At 41.1% G+C, this 18,044-nt stretch overlaps 2 protein-coding genes across 6 annotated transcripts in view; one reads left to right on the top strand and one right to left on the bottom strand.

Annotated features, from left to right (window-relative positions):
• Positions 1–594: 594 nt before the first annotated feature.
• On the top strand, positions 595–11,196 carry C5H1orf146 (chromosome 5 C1orf146 homolog). Its single transcript, XM_090048537.1, has 5 exons — positions 595–663; positions 2,877–2,970; positions 4,489–4,654; positions 7,494–7,572; positions 11,062–11,196. Exons 1-5 carry the CDS (start codon positions 595–597, stop codon positions 11,179–11,181), a joined length of 528 nt encoding a protein of 175 aa, XP_089904663.1. The 3' UTR covers positions 11,182–11,196.
• A 1,084-nt stretch (positions 11,197–12,280) lies between these two features.
• The window catches only part of GLMN (glomulin), a 38,032-nt gene continuing 32,268 nt past the window's right edge, over positions 12,281–18,044 (bottom strand). For 3 of the 5 annotated variants that reach the window (XM_090048986.1, XM_090048983.1, XM_090048985.1), the window contains 3 exons: positions 17,375–17,498; positions 12,865–12,947; positions 12,284–12,726 (listed from right to left, as the gene is read on the bottom strand). In XM_090048986.1, the coding sequence (XP_089905112.1) occupies positions 12,610–12,726; positions 12,865–12,947; positions 17,375–17,498 (324 nt within the window). In that variant the 3' untranslated portion in view covers positions 12,284–12,609. Of the gene's footprint in view, positions 12,727–12,864; positions 12,948–17,374; positions 17,499–18,044 lie in introns of all 5 variants that reach the window. The other 2 variants (XM_090048988.1, XM_090048987.1) reach the window with 1 other exon arrangement.

Here is an 18,044-nt window from a genome sequence, read left to right on the forward strand (position 1 = left end):
TAAGGAAGTTCACTTAGCCCCAGATCCTCAGAGGTGGCAAGTCTGAAGTGTTTAATTCTATTGAAATCAATTGGATTTAAGAACCCAGTTTGGGTTTTCACAGGGACACTACCATTGTAAGCACCTGTCCCAAGTGTCTTGTCAGTTTGGTCAAATGACTGCTTTTGTCCTGTTCATTTTTTGGTGGTGCTGTCTAGACAGGGGACGTGATGGGGATTGCTGGTCCTCCAAGATATCATAGCACCCTGTACTCCCCTCCTGCTCCCTCAACTCTCCAGCAGTCTGCTCATCAGCCCACCCCTGCTTTTTGGTGCTCAGCTGAGACCATCGCTGGCAGACAGCTTAGTGTGGCAGAGGAGGGGAGGGAAACAGTGAGTGCCATTTTGAGACTTGGGGAAATATGGTCACCCTAATCCAACTTTGTTGAAGATTTGGGTCTAGGCCCTGATTTCAGTTGGATCCTGTAACACTTTGTGTGCCCTGATTACATATAGTTTGTGCCTGACATTTTTACTTTCTTGCTAGTTTTTTTTAAGTCTTTCAGAAGGACTCAGCAGCTGTGTTTCTGTAGCAGAACATTCAACCCCTGTGAAAATGGCAGAAAGTGGTGGGCAGGAAAAAGCAAGATGGATCACAACAGTTATTATGAGTACAGCTCTCCAGGTACTGTGCCAGTTATTAGTCAACTGCAGCATCTGACTCACTAACAAACACTGAATTAAGTGTCAAATGTTGCACATATTTTTTAACATGAAAGATTTCATGCAATGCAAAAGTATATACTGCATACAGGAAAATACAGTGTGTCATTAATCTGGTAAACCTGCTTTAATCACTGCAAACCTATTTTGTTTCTTTGCATACTTTCCTGACTGTATTGTTTCCCCTCATACCTGGTAGCTGCTCAGTATCCTGCCACTTGATGTTGTGGGATGCAGTATTTAACGAATGTTTACTTTTTCTCCATGGATGTTGCTTTGTGGATATTTTTAACTGATCATCACTGTCAGTTATTTCAGCAAAGATGTCCTTTCCTTTTTGGACTCCTCCCTGAAGACTTCCTCTTTTATACAGCATTGCTCCTTGGAGAAATTAAAAATGTACTGCAATTTTTTTGTGTCTGTCAAGGAGATCAAAGTATACATTTACCTCTGCTTGTCACAAGGCCCATATCTTCTCTCTACCCAGCAAAATGAGAGGGTCTGCCAAGAGGTTGTTTTTAGTTCCCTGATGCTTAGGTTAATTTGGTGTCAGCCCTGGCAACATAGAGGCAACTGTCCTAAAACCCATGGGCTGGTAAAGGTTCTCTAGGAACCCTCAGCTGGGAATAGCTGGAGTGCAGTTCTAAGGAGCTTCTCCTGTCCTGAAGATAGTGATTTGGATCACATTATTTTATTTGTTACAGGCTTTGCTTTTTCCTCCTTTAACCACCCTTACTTCTTACCTGTGATGGTACTTATATAGGACATCTGCACTATCAAAGAGCCAGGACAGCAGACAGTTTTTCCCAAGACTGAAGTAATATCTTGGAAGCTGATCTTGTGGATGTGTCACAAATGAGAATATTACTTCCATGAAAATGCCCAGTTGCCTCCTGCTGGCATTTGGCTACCTGACAACCCAGTGGCCTCTCTTTCATTGACACGCAGTCTGTATTTCTTATATTATACCTGTATGATTTCAGCTTCTTAACTTTTGCCAGTCCGGCATAAAATGAAGTCATAATGACAAGTGATGCCAAAAATGTTCTCTATGATTCTTTTGATTCTTTTTATTTTTGCTGTCAATTTGGCAGCCTGTTGTTGGTGAATTTATTTATTTTTATTATAATACTTTGCATTCATATTGCCTTTCATCAAAGCATTTTGCAAAGGCAAATAAAGATCATTATCTGTACTTAACCAGAGGGGAAACACAGCAACAGAGACTTTCCTGACATTAAAGTAGCAAAGCTAGGAAGAGGTTCCAAGTTTCTTGACAGTTTAACTCTTTAAATAGATCATGCCACCTTGTAACATTGCCCTTACTTCAGGTTGCAAAATGTACAGAAGTCCATTAATTTTAAACTTCCAACAGTCATGTTATATCAGAAGTGTAACTTGGGGTGGGCAAGCAAGGAACCTGGTATGAGTGCAGAGTGGGCATCAGAATGCGAGTTCCCAGGTGATGGTGCAGTTGCCAGGGATTTTGAGTCCCCAGGGCAGATAACAGTGACACTTCCCCCATGCCCCTTTTTCTCCGATGTTCAGCACCATCTACCTCCTGCAGGCTTTTGCCCAGGATGTAAAACTTGCTAGTTACATCTCTGTGTTGCAAGGGGCAATGTTCATGTTTCCCTGTGCAGAATGCATTCTACAATGAAGCATAGAAAGCTTATCCAAACCAGTCTTTCTCAGCTGTCCGAGTGCCATGTTGACATCCATGATAATGAATTAAAATTCAGCCTAGATAACTTCAGTCAAACAAGTATACCGGTATACATTTTGGCTGTCTACAAATCCTCCTTCAGTATATCATTCTTTAAGAACAAAAATTTTACTGTGAGCAGCTTTGTTTGAGAAGCTTCCTTATGTATTATGTGAGTGTTTTCTATGGCAAAATGAACGTATTGCAAATTAGTAATAATGGAGAAAATTATGAAAAAGTTTTTAATCCAGGTTTCATGCTTATTCCATTATTGTAGCTACTCAATTATGAAAATATTAGATATGATTTTCAACTATGCAAAAGTAACATGTTCCAAGTTTTCATTGCTACCATAGTAAAAAGATTTTCTAAACAAAGATCCCAAAAGCCTGATATAATTCAGATCTGTTTTAATTGTAATTTTTTCTCGTTGATATTGTTGCATGTTCTTATTGTTTTTAATTATTTAGAATCATGAGATTGCAGCATCTCTTCAGAGTCAGCATCATAGAGTGCGATACTCAGATTCAGTGGAAAATGGATCCCTCATTTTCTCTCTTTCTGGTACAGTAATTTGGAGTTGCAGCACTTATTTCTTAAGGAACTTTTCAAATCTAATGGGATGTAGGAGCAGACCCTCTGATAGAACCATCTTTCGGACCTAAGAAATTTCTATAAAAGCCACATTGTAGAAACTCCATCCAGTTTGGAGTGGATGAAGTGAATGTGCTAAGGTTGCAAAGGCTCTTCTCTGTCAAGAGGAACCCTGAGAGAGAAAAGTGGAGGGCCTGGACAAAACAGACATGAGCCTGAAAGTACACTAAAAAAGGAGTATATAAAAATATTATCTTGCAAAACAGAACTGTAGTGTGAGTGCCTGGACAGACTTAATGAATTCAGAGATTAAAATAACTTCCTGCTACCATTCATTTTCACTCGTCTCATATATTTTACTGTGACTGAATTGTATTGTTCTTTCTGTATGTCAACTGAACTATTTAGTAAATTATGGTTACACCTGAGCAACCTAATTGAGGCAAAATAGGACTGCATAGCTGTCACTGAAATATAATTCAGTCTGAAAACCTTTACTCCTAGTGACAGTGCATATGAAAAAGAAAACTGGCTTGACTTTCATCTTCTAAACTGAGTTGTTGAGCTGGCAGTTAGGAAGAAACTTTTTAAATTTTGATTAAACAAGGAGATTTGATAGATCATCAAGACAGAAACATGGAAACCCTGTGTGGCTATTTCTAGAGTTGTTATTCAAAACACAACTGCTCTATAAACAATTTAAAGTGGCATTGAGAATATATAGTTCTGCTTATCCTTAGTCTGCATCATTCCTTTGCTATGAGATGTCACATTGGGCATATGGAAGCTTCAGCCTTCCCTGATTACTTGGGCCAATGCCTCAAGTCCTGTATTAAAGTCCCACACATTTTCCCTGAGTGTTTATTTGACAGAAAGATTTTTTCAGTGAGCCTGTTTTTGTGTCTTCCTCTTGTTGCACAATAGCATAATTACCACAGCAGAAGCTCTGGCTTCCTTCTTCATGTGCTTCAGATATAATTTTTTCTTCCTTTCTAGGTGGTCTTAGCAATAGAATTACTCAACTCCCTGATTAATCCTGTCATTTTTCTAGAAATTAATTCCGTAATCCCTAGTGTTTTTCAGAGGCATTTACTTCCAAAGACATTTGGTCATCTCTGTGTCCCTTTAAGTGAATTGCCAGCTTTCATAGTCATGTATTAAATTGGAAAAGAACATTAAATTGTGGTTTGGTCAAGTGGTAGATATTCAGTGACCAAATCTAGTTTAAACCAGTGAACATGCCATTGCAGGCCTGTCAATTTGCAATATCATTTCCTTCTGAAATGGCTTGCACATTAACACAATGGGAATTGCATTACTGCATGAGAACTGACTTATAGTCTTGTACACCTTGTATTCTTGTGCCATCATATATATGCTGGAGTTGAGCTCTGTTTACTTATTATTTAGCTAGAAAGTTCAACTTTATTTATTAAAACCATGAAATAAGCAGCCAGTAATTTAAGCTGTAATTCATTTCTTCTCTAGGTATTGCATTTTTATTGGCAGACACTCAAGAGTTGTTGATGACGGAAGATCTGTTTTTAGACAGAATTGAGAAGTTCATAAACATTCATAGGAATAGTTTTTTGCTTTTGTTAGCTGCCCTTCATGGACCAAAAGAATGGAATATAATGTTTAGAATTCAGAAGAGGTATGAATTCAACTAGACCACTATTTTTTATTGCTAAAATAAGATAAAGTATAATTATATTGGCCCAGGGATCCTATTTGTAAGGGACCTTGATTTTACTTATCCACTGGAAAATTAGCCACAGGATAAAATCTGCAACATTGACTTGTCTTATTAACAAAGAATGTGCAAAAAAATGGTATCTGAATGAATTTGATGTACGATAGTCAACTTGACAACATGGAACACTCCTGAAAACAACAAACAACATCCTCTTCATTCATTTCAGTGCTAGGTAATATTTCTTTTCCCTAGGCATATCATATAGATGGAAAACTCTGCTTTTATACTAAAATAGTTCTGCCAGCATCTTTTTTTTAATATTAATTATAAAACTGACTTTGTACCAGAATTTTTTTTTTCTGAATAAAGAAAGCTTAACAAATATTTTTCACCAGCTCTTCCAATCCAGTTATGTAAAGCAAACATATATACGCCAATAATTGAACTATCAGCTTTCTTTTATACTAAAAGAGAAAAAATCATTTTAAAATGTCTTTAACACAATTTCTAGTGAAGCCTGAAGAATTAAATTTGAGTTTATAGCTGCTAGGAATAATATCAAATACCATGCTACACAGTTCTCCCAGTTACAGCCAATTTCCGATGGGTACAGTAGACCAACTTCAGTTTGTTTTCCTCTTTATGTCAAATGAATGACTACTTTAATGGTGTCTTTGATCTTTATCTTCCAGAAACTAATACCTCTAAGTCACAGGCATACTGTCAATTACTGCTGAGTGGCAAAATGTATAGGGTGAAATGTATGGCTTTTATTAAGTATTTGTGAGTATTCCATAAATTTGCATGGGAAGTCTTAAAAGTTTATCAAGTACATAGCAAGTATGTAGTATTCAGCTGATGGCAATGATCCAAAAATAGATTGAGAATTAGCAATTTGCAAATGGTTTTAGGTGGGTGTAACTCACTAACATTCAGCTTTGTGAAAATGTCACATTTGCCAATTCAGGTAATTGTTAAACAAGGGATATTTATGATATCAAACATATAAAATGTTGCTGTTATAAACCATTATTTACTGTATTTGATAGAAATAGTCACTTAGGGATGGATCCAATTTGGTTACACAGGCACCTACTCTTTGGCTTCAGCACTTAATGCTTTGCCATAGTAAGAGAAAGAATGTCTTATACTGGATCATACTACAAGTCCACCTAGTTCAATATACTGTATCTTACTGTGGCTGGGGCTCCTTCCATTCTTCCCTTACAGCCACGGCAGGCAATTATTTAGAGCAGAGGGCTGCTTACTGAGTTTTGGCAAGCCATTGAGGGCTGCATGACAAGCAGCCAAGGGCAGATAAATATTAATTTTCTTAATTTTGAGGGGGGGCCTGCAGGCCAGATAGAATGGTCCAGCGGGCCGCGTCCGGCCCTTGGGCTGCATTTTGCCCACCCCCGCCTTACAGCAAAGCTGTCCAAGTTGGGGGCTGTGCACCCCACAGGCCAGTGTGGGTCATAGGATCCTGGGCTGTGGGCTACATGGCTGTACCATGAGGGCACCATGTGCCCCACCCCTCCGCCTCCCCCCCTGCTGCAGCATGTGCTTGCACAGGTGCCCCCCTCCAGCCTCTTCACTGCATGGCCCTGGCCTCACCCTGAGTTTCCTGTGCTGGGCTATGCCATCCTGCCCTGACCCAGAGGAGAGGGACTGCTGGAACTGCCCCGGCTCCCAGACACTGCACGACACTCTACCAAGCCGTGCTGCACCCACACAATGTGACAACTGCCACCCAGATGCCAAGTGGGCATGCGATCCCCACTGCCCCCCACTGTGTGGAGGGGCTCTACCACGAGCCCTCAGAGGACCTGACCACCGCTGCTGCAACTGGTGAGTGTGGGGCTTTTTGTTGTTGTTGTTGCCTGCCGGGGCAGAGGCAGGCACAGCTAGAGGAGCCACAGGAGAACCTGCAGCTGCTTAGATGTGTCTGCCTCTCCCCAGCCAATCCGAATCTTCAAACCAGTGTCGAAACTCTGAAACAGATTCAGCCAAATCGAAACATAACAGTAATCCGCAACACCAAAAGGAATCATTGTCCTCCAAAATGTCTGAATCTGAAACTGAAACGAAATATAGCTGTTTCACACAGGCCTAATATAACTGCTACATCATTTTCAACATATAAGACAACCAAACTGGACTTTCAATATAATAGCTATGGGAGCAATATAGTTTCAGACATTAGGAATTGTATTTTAAGAATTTCACTCCATGTTAGGATTATTCTGTTATTTTAATTGTGTGGAATCAACATGTAATGTTAGGTCTGGATGGTTGTCTGCAGTAATACTACAGTTCAGACTCTGAACTATTCTTTTTGTTTAGTGTTGTCTGACACCTTACTGTGCTCTGTTGTCAGCCTCCACAAATCTAACTGTCCACTGGCTTTTTGAACATTACCAGTAAACTGCAATTCTTCTGCAACTGGCAGAGCAGAAGAATTCTTAAGTAGTTCAGTCCTCTCTGGGTTTGTGCTTGTTGAGGAAGATTTGCCCTAAGAGAAGGAAAGGGTACTTTGAGCTCTTGCTAAGCTCTTCAGAGATGGAATGGAGTTTCTCTCTGACACAAACCCAGAAAAATACTATAATAAGAGTGAATATAAACAGGGAAAAGGGTGTATAACTAGTATCAACCTTTCATTTGTCTTGAAAACAATTCTCTGCATTCTTCTACCACCTATTCACCACCACATTACAATCTGACATTTTTTAGCCCTATGCTGTAATGTACAGTAAATAGACAGCTTAAAAATAATCCTATTTTTTTTTCTCATGTGTAGATTCCTGGGTAGTAATTTACAGATAATTCCAGTCCATAATGCTTCTGAAACTGTTCGGCTCATGCTAACTATAGCCAAGGTAAGTCTACTGACATACAAACATTATCTCATAAAAAGGTTTTTAAAAACACATTAACCAAAAAAGCAGGAACCTACAAAGCTAATTTTTGTCTGTAACTGTGTTTGTGCCTTACCATCACAGTGATCAACGTTCATACAACATCTATCATACCAGGAATATTAGTTGAAGCTGGATGTTTTAGTTGTGTAAATATTAACGATTTAAATCAGGCATTGGCAACCCAGTTCAGGAATGGCAGGCCAAATCAATGGATCTGAAGCCAGGCTGCTGTTTGTGGCTTGCTACTCCTCTCAGCCCACCAAATCACTGTTGCTGCGCTTCTAGCTAAGCTACTACTTCCCCCGCTGAATCCTGCCAACATATCAGCTTTGCAGGCCAGATTAAATGATTTGGCAAGACAAAGGTTGCCAACCTCTGGTTTAAACCATTGTTAGTGGTAGCTTTAAAAGGCCTTATGTGGGTGTGTAGTGTACTTTGTCCAAGTCTGCAGATGATACTAAATTGTGGGGGGAAGTGAACACTCTGGAGGGTAGGGAACGACAACAGGCAGACCTGGACAGGTTGGATAAGTGGGCAGAACACAACAGGATGCAGTACAACAAGGACAAATGCACAGTACTGTACCTAGGGCGTAAAAATATCCAGCACACTTACTGGCTGGGGAATGACTCACTCAGCAGCACAGAAGCGGAAAGGGATCTTGGAGTCATAGCGGTTTCCAAGATAAACATGAGTCGTCAGTGTGGCAAAATCATCAGAAAAGCTAACCACACTTTATCATGCATCAGCAGATGAATGACAAATAGAACCAAGGCGATACTTCCCCTCTATGTGGCATTGGTCAGACCGCAGTTGGAGTACTGCGTCCAATTTTGGGTGCCATACTTTAATAAGGATGTGAATAACCTCGAGAGGGTCCAGAGGAGGGCCACTCATATGGTTAAGGGTTTACAGGTCAAGCCCTACGAGAACAGACTAAGGGAACCAGACCTCTTCAGCCTCCGCGAGAGAAGGCTTAGAGGTGGTCTTGTGGCCCTCCAAATTCAAATTCATTAGCAGGGTGCGGCAAGTAACCAGAGATGCTCTGTTCACCAAGGCGCCTCTGGGGGTAACAAGGAGCAATGGTCACAAACTGACAGAGAACAGATTTAAGCCAGACATCAGGAAAAACTTCTTCATGGTGAGGGCGGCCAAATCTTGGGATGGCCTTCCAAGGGAGGTGGTGCTCTCCCCTACCTTGGGGGGTCTTTAAGGATAGGCATCTGGCTGGGGTCATCTGACCCTAGCACTCTTTCCTACCCAGGGCAGGGGGTCAAACTCAACAATCTGTTGAGGTCCCTTCTGACCCTAGCATCTATGAATCTATTAAGCATGGATAAAGATGAATGAAAACATCGGGACCTAATTTTGCCCTCGTATACCCTAAGTCAGAAGTGGTTCTATTTATTTACTGGGGAAAAAAACAGTATACAATCCAAATGAGATCTAAATATTAAATGCCTTTTGAAGTTAAAATTTTTCATTTGAAAAAAATGCAGTAACTTGTGAATTTCAATTTTAATTCTTTTAATATTAATTCTAAAGCCTAACAAGTGCAATAGTGCTGTTTATATCCTTTTTATCTTTGCAACTACCTGCCACATATCCTGCATGTTTATGTAAACATGAATTTTCTCTGAAAGAATGAACACACATACAAGAGTTATATAAATCCCTAGCAATCATTTTTCTCTATGGAAATAATGAATCAATGCAACAACAGTCATATGAACAGTACTCCAATAATACACTAAAAATTAATAGTAGTAGCAAGTACATGATTGTTAGGATCTGATACTAGCTTGCATGTTATCCTTTTTATAAAAGGCTCCATGTAAAATAATCACTATTTTCCAAATTAGAATTGTTTGCAGTTATTTCCTATTTTAGAATCCATAAAACTATCTGTAGTATCTTATTTACAACAGTGACTGCTGTATGCTATTTGAATGCTGACCACAGTACCTCTCTATCTCCTATTGTACAATCCAGTGATGCTCAACCTTCTGGCCCTGCAGGCCAGGCAAGTGGCACAGGGCCAGTCCAGAGCATCAATCCATGGGCACCATCAGCTGCGTTGGACTAAGCACACATGCCACATTTAACCATGTGCCAGATATGACCACGTGCATCAGCTCAACATCATGCACACCCCAACCTCACTTGCTAGATCTGGCTGCATCCTACCCCAACCCTGTGCATTGGATCTGGCCTCACAGGCTGAAGGTTGGGAACCACTGGTACAATCAGTTCCCATTTTCAACAACAATTCAATGTTAATTAAGAAGTCTTAAAAAAAAATCAGGCCTGCTGCTGATCTTTTAAATTTTAACTTAAATGCTACATTTGATCTACATTAACGTCCCAGTTTCATGTTATAAATGATGTATATTAGTCCATAGCCAAAGGCTCATGATTTACCATTAGTTAATTGGGCTGGGCCTCACCAGAGGTCATAGCTCAACACTACTTAGTGTGTCTGCATTCTCCAGATACTCCCCACAAATGATCCATGTGCTAATTAGCTTCCACTCATGACTGGAACCAAATGTTCTTGTCACAAGTCCTGAGATGGTCCAACAATTTATGTGCAGAGAAGATGCAGGGTAACCTGGTCCAGCTTCACCTCTTGGAGTGTGGGGCCACACTAATCACGTGTGCCAGGCTGAGAGGAGGCAACACAGAAATTCTGGGTGAACTGTACGAAATGTTGTGGCTCACCAAGACTTGAAAGAGTTAGTGGTGAGAAGGACTTTGCTTAATGGGCACTATTGTATGTCATATTCAAGATGGGCTATACTAACCTATTCTCCTGGTAGGTTCCCATCAGCATGTTTGCCCAGTGTGGGCCATGTGTTTTGATGGTCATGCTCAGTGTTGGCTACATTCAGTCCACTTCATAGTTGGTTCCCATTGCTGAGCACATGCTGCTTTTGGCAGCAATTTACTGATAGATTATGTATTTAATGAGATTTCCTTGCATGCGATTATAAAATGAGGGGCATTGTTCTCATGCTAACTGGGGGGAACCTCATCTTGTATTCAAGTAAATATAGTATGATTACTGAAATGTGATTCTAAATCTTAAAGCCAGATTCTTGCCCCTTAGCTTGATCAGTGCTAAGCATTTAGAAGGCCAACATAATTGGCTACCCAAAGACAACTTTAAGAGTACTCTCAGATGGAGAAGTACCCGCATAAACAAACACTCTTATGCCACCCTTCCTTAATCCAAATTAGAAGGCACAGTCAGGCAGCAACAAGAGCTGTCTCATGCCTATGTTAGAATAAACCTAGCACCTCAACAGACTTATCTACTTACTCTACTGCCAAAAATTCTGAAAATGTAGTCCCAGTCTCAATACATGTACTTTTACATTTTGAAGTATTTCTTTACTCTCCCCTTGCTGTTTTATTCTAATTAAGGCATTTACTTTTTCCTTTCAGACCACCTCTAAACCATATGTAGACAATATTCGCTGCAGAATGATGACAGCAAAAGCTCAGATTATAGAACAGAGTTCAGTTTGGAAAATGCTTCATCAAATCCAGTTGGACTGCAACTAATTTAGCATCATTATTTCTATTCAGAATTTATGCAGTTGTATTTCTGAACAAAATACAAATGCTCCCTTTTCTATTAAAAATACAACATCAGAGCAGAAAAATAAGTGTCAATTTAAATGTTAAAAAGCATACATATTTTCAACCCAGAAGCATTGTAAGGCACTTTTACATGTGCCCTGGGGGTGAAAGAACCTGTGATTTAATTAGAGCAGCTCCAAGAGCTGCTCTAATTAAAACGCTGCTGTGTCTCGTAGATCAGTGTCCCCATGCTTTAAAGTGGTGGTGGGGGCACTTAAACTAAAGTTTGTTCAACAAGCTTTAGTTCAAGTATCCCCACTGCCATTTTGAAGTACAGTCTGATGCATGAGATGCAGCAAGCTGTTGGAGCACAGTAATTACCATGTTCCAGCAGACTCAACTAATAGAGTCTGTTCCAACATGCTTGTGTCCATACCTGTATTCAATGCAAAACAGAGTTTTACCAAGTTTACTGTCTTGAAGAAAAAGGACGTTTTTCTTATTTTAAACTCTGGCAGTTGATTTTGGGGTTTTCTGTTCAGTGCGATTGTACTAAAAAATAAAAAACCTTTAGTTTGATAGCACTCATCTATTACTTTCAAGTCGTTAAACATCTTTGGGAGAACTCTCACAGGTTCTAATTAAGACCATCTTATACATTACAAGTTAATTATACAGGGAAATCTACTCTTGTTTTTATTTACTAAAACTGTATGTACTGTGATGTAAATGTTTATTACCACTGATTGAAAAGTTCTAAATTTATCTTATTTGCTCTAAGATTGTTTTCCACTTGTCTTCATTCCTATTTTAATAACCAGTGTAGGTAGTCCTGATTTATAGCCAAGGTTTCAGTATTCTAGAAGGCTGGTTGCCCATATCAGTAACAGGGATAATAATATATAGCATTTATATAGTACTTTTTACCTGTGGATCTGAAAACACTTTACAAATACCTTTGTAATACACACATAAGTCAATCAATATTATCTAACAGGTTCTAGGTAATACAAATACAACACCACTTCTATGCACAAACAGAACAAACAGCCCGCCCCTCCCCCCCGGGAAACAAACAATCTCATTTTCAAAGGTTATCAAAATACAAATATCATCTGCCAAGCAGGTTCAGTCTCTAAATGTTAGTAAAACTGTAGCTAATGCCAGAGTATAACTTGGTTTAAAAAGAAGTAGATGGTCTAGCGCCATATTACAGAAAACTAAAAAAAAAAAAAAAAAAAAAAATCATATAAAAGGCAGTAGCTGCAGTTCTTATAGCAGTCAATATAAATTACTCTCAACAGTCTTCTTTAAAACTGGTAACATTCCTTTCAAGTAAAATCACAATGACCAATGTCTTCATGTATTGCAAAAGTGAAAGGATCATTAGAATTTAGAGGAAGAAATTCTTCATTTGACCCCAATATTTTCATTTGTCACAGCTTTAATTTTCACTTCAATGAGTTCTTCAACTCGGGCAAGAACACTTTCTATTAAATCAAATGTGAAAAGAGCTGAGTGCAGAACCTGAAATGTCAAGAAAAATTAATGTTATTTATATTACCACAATCGCATTTATTTTTCCCAGTTAGCGCTAAATGTATACTTTTCTCCAGATAAAAAAAGTCTTAATACATTAAAATACCGGGGGGGAAACACACCTACCTGAAGTTGCATTTCAGCAGACATGTTAGGCATCTTTTCCCCACTAACAGTTACAGAACAAACTGTGTTAGAAGTGTGAGACTCTGTAAAAGAAAAAATGGTTAACAGTGAGTCTGTAGAAACTGAACAACTGGTTCTTATAACTCCAGTTCTCCATACAGCCAGGCATTACTATGCCACTGGGCTGCATCTGATGCAACTGCACACAGAGTACTAAAAAAAAAAAAAGGGGGCTCTTTATGTAGCTGCAGTTTACATAAAATGAAAAAATGCAAGCTATATTTTCTTTTATTAAAAAAGGAAAGTTTGACTAAAGGACAATTCCACATGAAGAAAGATGGCAAGAGAAGAATTTTAGAGTGCCTAATTTAAATTAATCTAAGACTGAATATGCAGTTTACTGCTGCAGTGAAAGCTGTTTGCTCCTCTTCTTTATTCAGCTGCTTTCTTAGCTTGAATTGCTTAGGCTGCAAGAACAGCCCTAGGAACTGAGGGATAATGTTATTTTACATTTACATTTGGTACTTGTAACTTATTTGGACACTTATAGGAAGTTGATAACAGTTTAGTTTTACCATCACCTAGGTATTTGGGCGAGATGTTCTCCCCAGCTCTTGTCCCTTTATGCCAGGTAAAGGGTCACAGGAGGCTCTTAAAAGCCCTGATTAAGCTGAAAGGGAGTTCCCACTTTAGGATCAGACTAAGATAGCCACAGGTTACCTCCAGGGAAATTCCTCATGAGCCCTCATGTAGGAAAGCATACTGGGGACAATGAGGAAAACCTAGGGATATAGCATGAAGCACTGATAAGATTCAAGGTACCAGTGATCAGGCAGAGGTAGATCTCCAGGGCTGTCTGATTTACATATGAAATGATGCAACAGTCTTAAAGCAATCCTTTGGACTGAGTTTTATATTAGGTCTTACAGTCTCTATATAGCCCCTAACCTGCATGTTGCAGAACAAACTACTAGGACAGTGCTTCTCAACCTTTTTTGGATTCTTAGACAGCTCTTTTAGCTTTCACTCATTTTTTACTACAAAAAACAATAGAGGAATATTTCTGTTCCAGTGAACTCATTCTAACAGATCAGAATGTTTTATTTGAAATCTTAGGTTTATCTTGTGAATCATGCAGATGTGAATCACATATAGGTTGCAGCACCCTAATTGAGAATCACTGTACTAGGATGTAGTCACATATGAACATACATGCCCGCATGTGCACACACATACAGCATGCTTACACAAGATGCTACATTGCTGTAGCAACAAGCAATGATGCTGATCCTACTATGCAGTAGCGTCAGAAACAACCAGTGAGGCACCAGGACTGTGCAGTAACTAAATGACTGCACAGTAATAACTGCACAGTCCAGCACATGTGTAGATGCTCCCACTATCACCTGACCCAATGAATTTTTAGTTGGTATGTAAAGTGGAATAGTTGCAACAGGGAAAATCAAGAGCCACCCTGAAACATCCTGTAGCCTAATAATTACATCATTTTCCTGGAAAGCGTGATGTGCATTCAGATTCCCACAGGCAGAGCAGGGAGCTGAAGCTGGGTCTCCCACATACTGGTAAGTACAATGACCATAAAGCTAGTGAATAAGGGACAGATGGCAGTTGTACCCACACTGTTTTGTAAGAAAGGGTAATCTTAGTTGCCTAGCTCCAAGGGAGACTTCACAGCTGTGAATCGGAGTCAGAGAATTAATCCCTAACTCTTCTTGACATATATAATTTCCTTAGCATTTTTATTGGTTAATTAGATGCTCAGGAGTGGATGGTGGAGTGGTTAAGGGTCCATTCTTGTTATGGGTCCACAGGTGGGAGTCCAAGTTCTGCTCTGGACTCATGCCAAAGACCATTCCTACCTGATCCAGCTGTAGTCAGGTACTTTGTCATTCAGGATAAGGAGTCAAAGGCAACCAGACATGATACTAACCACATCACCTCCACTGGCTACAGAAACTGGTGAACTTTAATTTTACTTTCCAATTGTCATTAGGCTTAGGCAAATCTTTAAATGATCAGTATGCTGGCTTTTTTGGATTCTATTCACAGGGAATGGGAACCTAACCCTGTGGATTCTGCTAGAGCAGGGATGGGTAAAACGGCAGATCTGGCCAGCAGCCAGACTCCATTTCCCAGCAGCAGCCCCCACTCTCATGGCTGAGGCTGGTCTCCATGGAGACCCCCACCACAGCTGCGCAGGAAGCTCAAGGCTGGGGTTGCCATGGAGACCAGCCACAGATGCAGCCACAGGGCAGGGCAGAGAGCTGTTCTGGAGCTGCTCGGATCTTACAATGGGGTCAGCTTGCTCCGGAGCCAAGGCAGAGCCACCATCTGTAGCCTGCACACCCTAGGCAAAGGCATGAAAACACGGGATTGCGGCTCTACTCAAGCTCCTTGCAGCAGTGACAGCCTGGTCTGGAGCAGGGGCAGAGCTGCAATCCCCTGCTTCTGCCCTCCTGCCTGGAGCATGCAGGCTACAGATCACGGCTCTACCCTGGCTCTGGAGCAAGCTGCTCCCATCACAAGTTCCCAGCAGCTCCGGAGCAGCCTCCTCTACCCAGCTCTGCCACAGGCACTGCCAGTGTGGCTGAGGCTGGCCTCCATGGCAACCCCAGCCTTGAGCTTTCCTGCACAACTGCAGCTGGGGTCTCCATGGAGACTGGCCCCAACCATGTGCAGGAAGGCTGGGAAATGGCATCTACTCCTGACTGGATCCAACCTGGGAGCCAGATTTTGCCCATCCCTGTGCTAGAGGGCAAGATGCATATATTAGTTGTGAAGGAAGCCCATGTCAAAAGTTGCAATGCAGAGAAAGTTTTGAATGTTTTCCATATGACAAATTCCTGTTGAAACAGATCTACTCTTTGAATCGCACTCATTTCCTATTACTTTTAATAAGGATTACACGTGTGTTTGGAGAGAAGCAAATCCAAATAATGGCTACTTTTATGAGTAAATGCTCCATATTGGATTCAATAAATTTAATATAAACAAACCCCACATTTAGCTTCTGACCTTTATATCATTTTGATAGTGGTTAGTTACTAATAACCAGGGATCCAGGTTTTCTGTTTACTGCAGAAAAACACAGAATTTCTCCTTTAAGGAGAAAAATGCAGGAAACCCTGGTTTCCCCTTGCAGGCTGGCAGAGTTCCAGCCTGCAAGGGCTACTTGGGGCTGGGAGGAGCGGGACACAGGTGATACCATGTACATGTTTGTGCACATGCATGTGGCCAGCAATACAGCCAGGTAGTAGTCGAGCTGCCTGCAGGTAAGTCTATGGTTGGGGAAGACGCAAATTGAGGTGGCAGCAGCAGTCACAATGAGGGAGGCAGCGAGGCACGCTTGGCAGCTGGAAGCCCTGTGCTGGCCATGACACCATGGCAAGGTGCCTCCTGCCCACCTAGCAGCAGTGAGGGGACACAACCCCAGGCCACCACAGCCACTCCTATTGCTGCCAGGTGGGCAGGAGATGCTTCGCCATTGTGGTGCACTGCTCCTAATAGCAGCGATAGCACCAAGTCTTGCTGCAACGCTCCGCCCTCCTGCACTGGGTCCCGCCCACTGGGCCATGAAGGACCCAAGGGAGACCAGCAGGGCAAGTAGCCCCGCAGCAGGCAACCTATATCCTCCCCCAACCCACTACAGGCTCCACTCTGGCTGTGCCACCCACAGGAGGGCAGGGTCTCGGTGCTCTACTCCATCCACAGCTGCTGTTGCTTCCCACATGCAGAAGGCTTGGGTGCTGCCGGCTGGCTGCAACTGGCACTCTCAGAGCAGGCAAGATGCAGCTGCTGGGCCCCATACCCCTGGCAGCTGAGGGCCCCATCTGGCAGGGCTGGGGGGGGGCAGAGGGCTGTGGGCCAGAAGTGAGGGGCCCCACTGGAAACAGGGGGGCTGCAAGTTGGAAATGAAGGGCACCAGCTGCACTGGAAGGGATGCAGCTGTGGGTCGAAAGTGAAGAAGACGAGCAAGAATGAGGCTGCAGGTCGGGCATGGAGGGGAACCATCAGGGTTGAGTGGAGAGGGGGGAGCTGTGGTTGGGAGTGAGGGGGACCATGGGCAGGCAGAGCTCTGATTTTCCATGATCAAAAATAAATAAATAAATAAAAGCTAAAACATATAGGTATTTAGAATTTATTTTATTGCAGTAATTGAGGCACTGGTAGACTTCCATATTTAGAATTGTAAATATAAAAATAAAACACTGTGTTCAACTAATACCTATATATAGTGTGGCATTTCATTTTAATTGCGGAACGCTGTGGATTTTTAGGTTTTTAAATCAGAATTTGGGGGGGTTATCATAGAATTTGGGGGTTTTAAACAGAGAAAACCAGAATCCCTGCTAATAACAGAGTACCTACCGGATTGGTGTGTTGCCGATTTAAATCAATATATTTTACATTCAACCTACTTAGTACTTGTGAATTCACTTATAATATCCAAAAGTAAAGAACATAATTGATAGTAATGGAGATAACCAACCTTGTCTGTTTTCTTTCTTGTTCTTTATTTCTGCTTCATAATGTGCTTTTGACATATTAAGTCCTGTGTGCAGTGGCTTTAAGAAATTCTGTGTAACCTTGGTGAGTATAGTCCATACACCAGTCTATTCAAATCAGAAAAGAAAAAAATATTGCAAATCAGTTTTTACTGCAGCAATGAGATACGAAACCTCGGAGCACAACTTCTTTCTTGAGTAGCTTTTATAACAAAATCTCCTTTTCAGGAGGAGAAAAGATTTAGACTCATGTAGTTGTAGTGAACTATATGTTGTTGAATTTTCCTGACTTCCTCTGTCTATTTACAGCAGCATTTACTTTCCTTAAACTGTAGCTGAAATTAATCTCAAAACTGGTCTTTAAAACATAACATAGCATATGGTATATATTAGGCCTGTGAGAAGTGGCAAGTATTCACTTCAAGTTTAGATTCGGCTGATTTGGAGGACAGTGATTTTATTTGGAGATTCGAGTCACTGTCCCAATTTAATTTGGGTGAATCAAATCTGAAAGATTTGGCACCACTTTGGAGATCTGACCATAGACTAAACAGACAGCTGGCACAGCTGCCTCCAGCTGGTTAGTCTGTTGGGGTTGGGGGAGGGAAGGAGCGAGGGGGAGGAAGGGGTTGGGGCTGGGACAACCTACCCAGC

This window comes from Crocodylus siamensis, chromosome 5 (genome assembly GCF_052110815.1).
Source record: "Crocodylus siamensis isolate JL-2025a chromosome 5, ASM5211081v1, whole genome shotgun sequence".
NCBI classification, from domain to species: domain Eukaryota; kingdom Metazoa; phylum Chordata; order Crocodylia; family Crocodylidae; genus Crocodylus; species Crocodylus siamensis.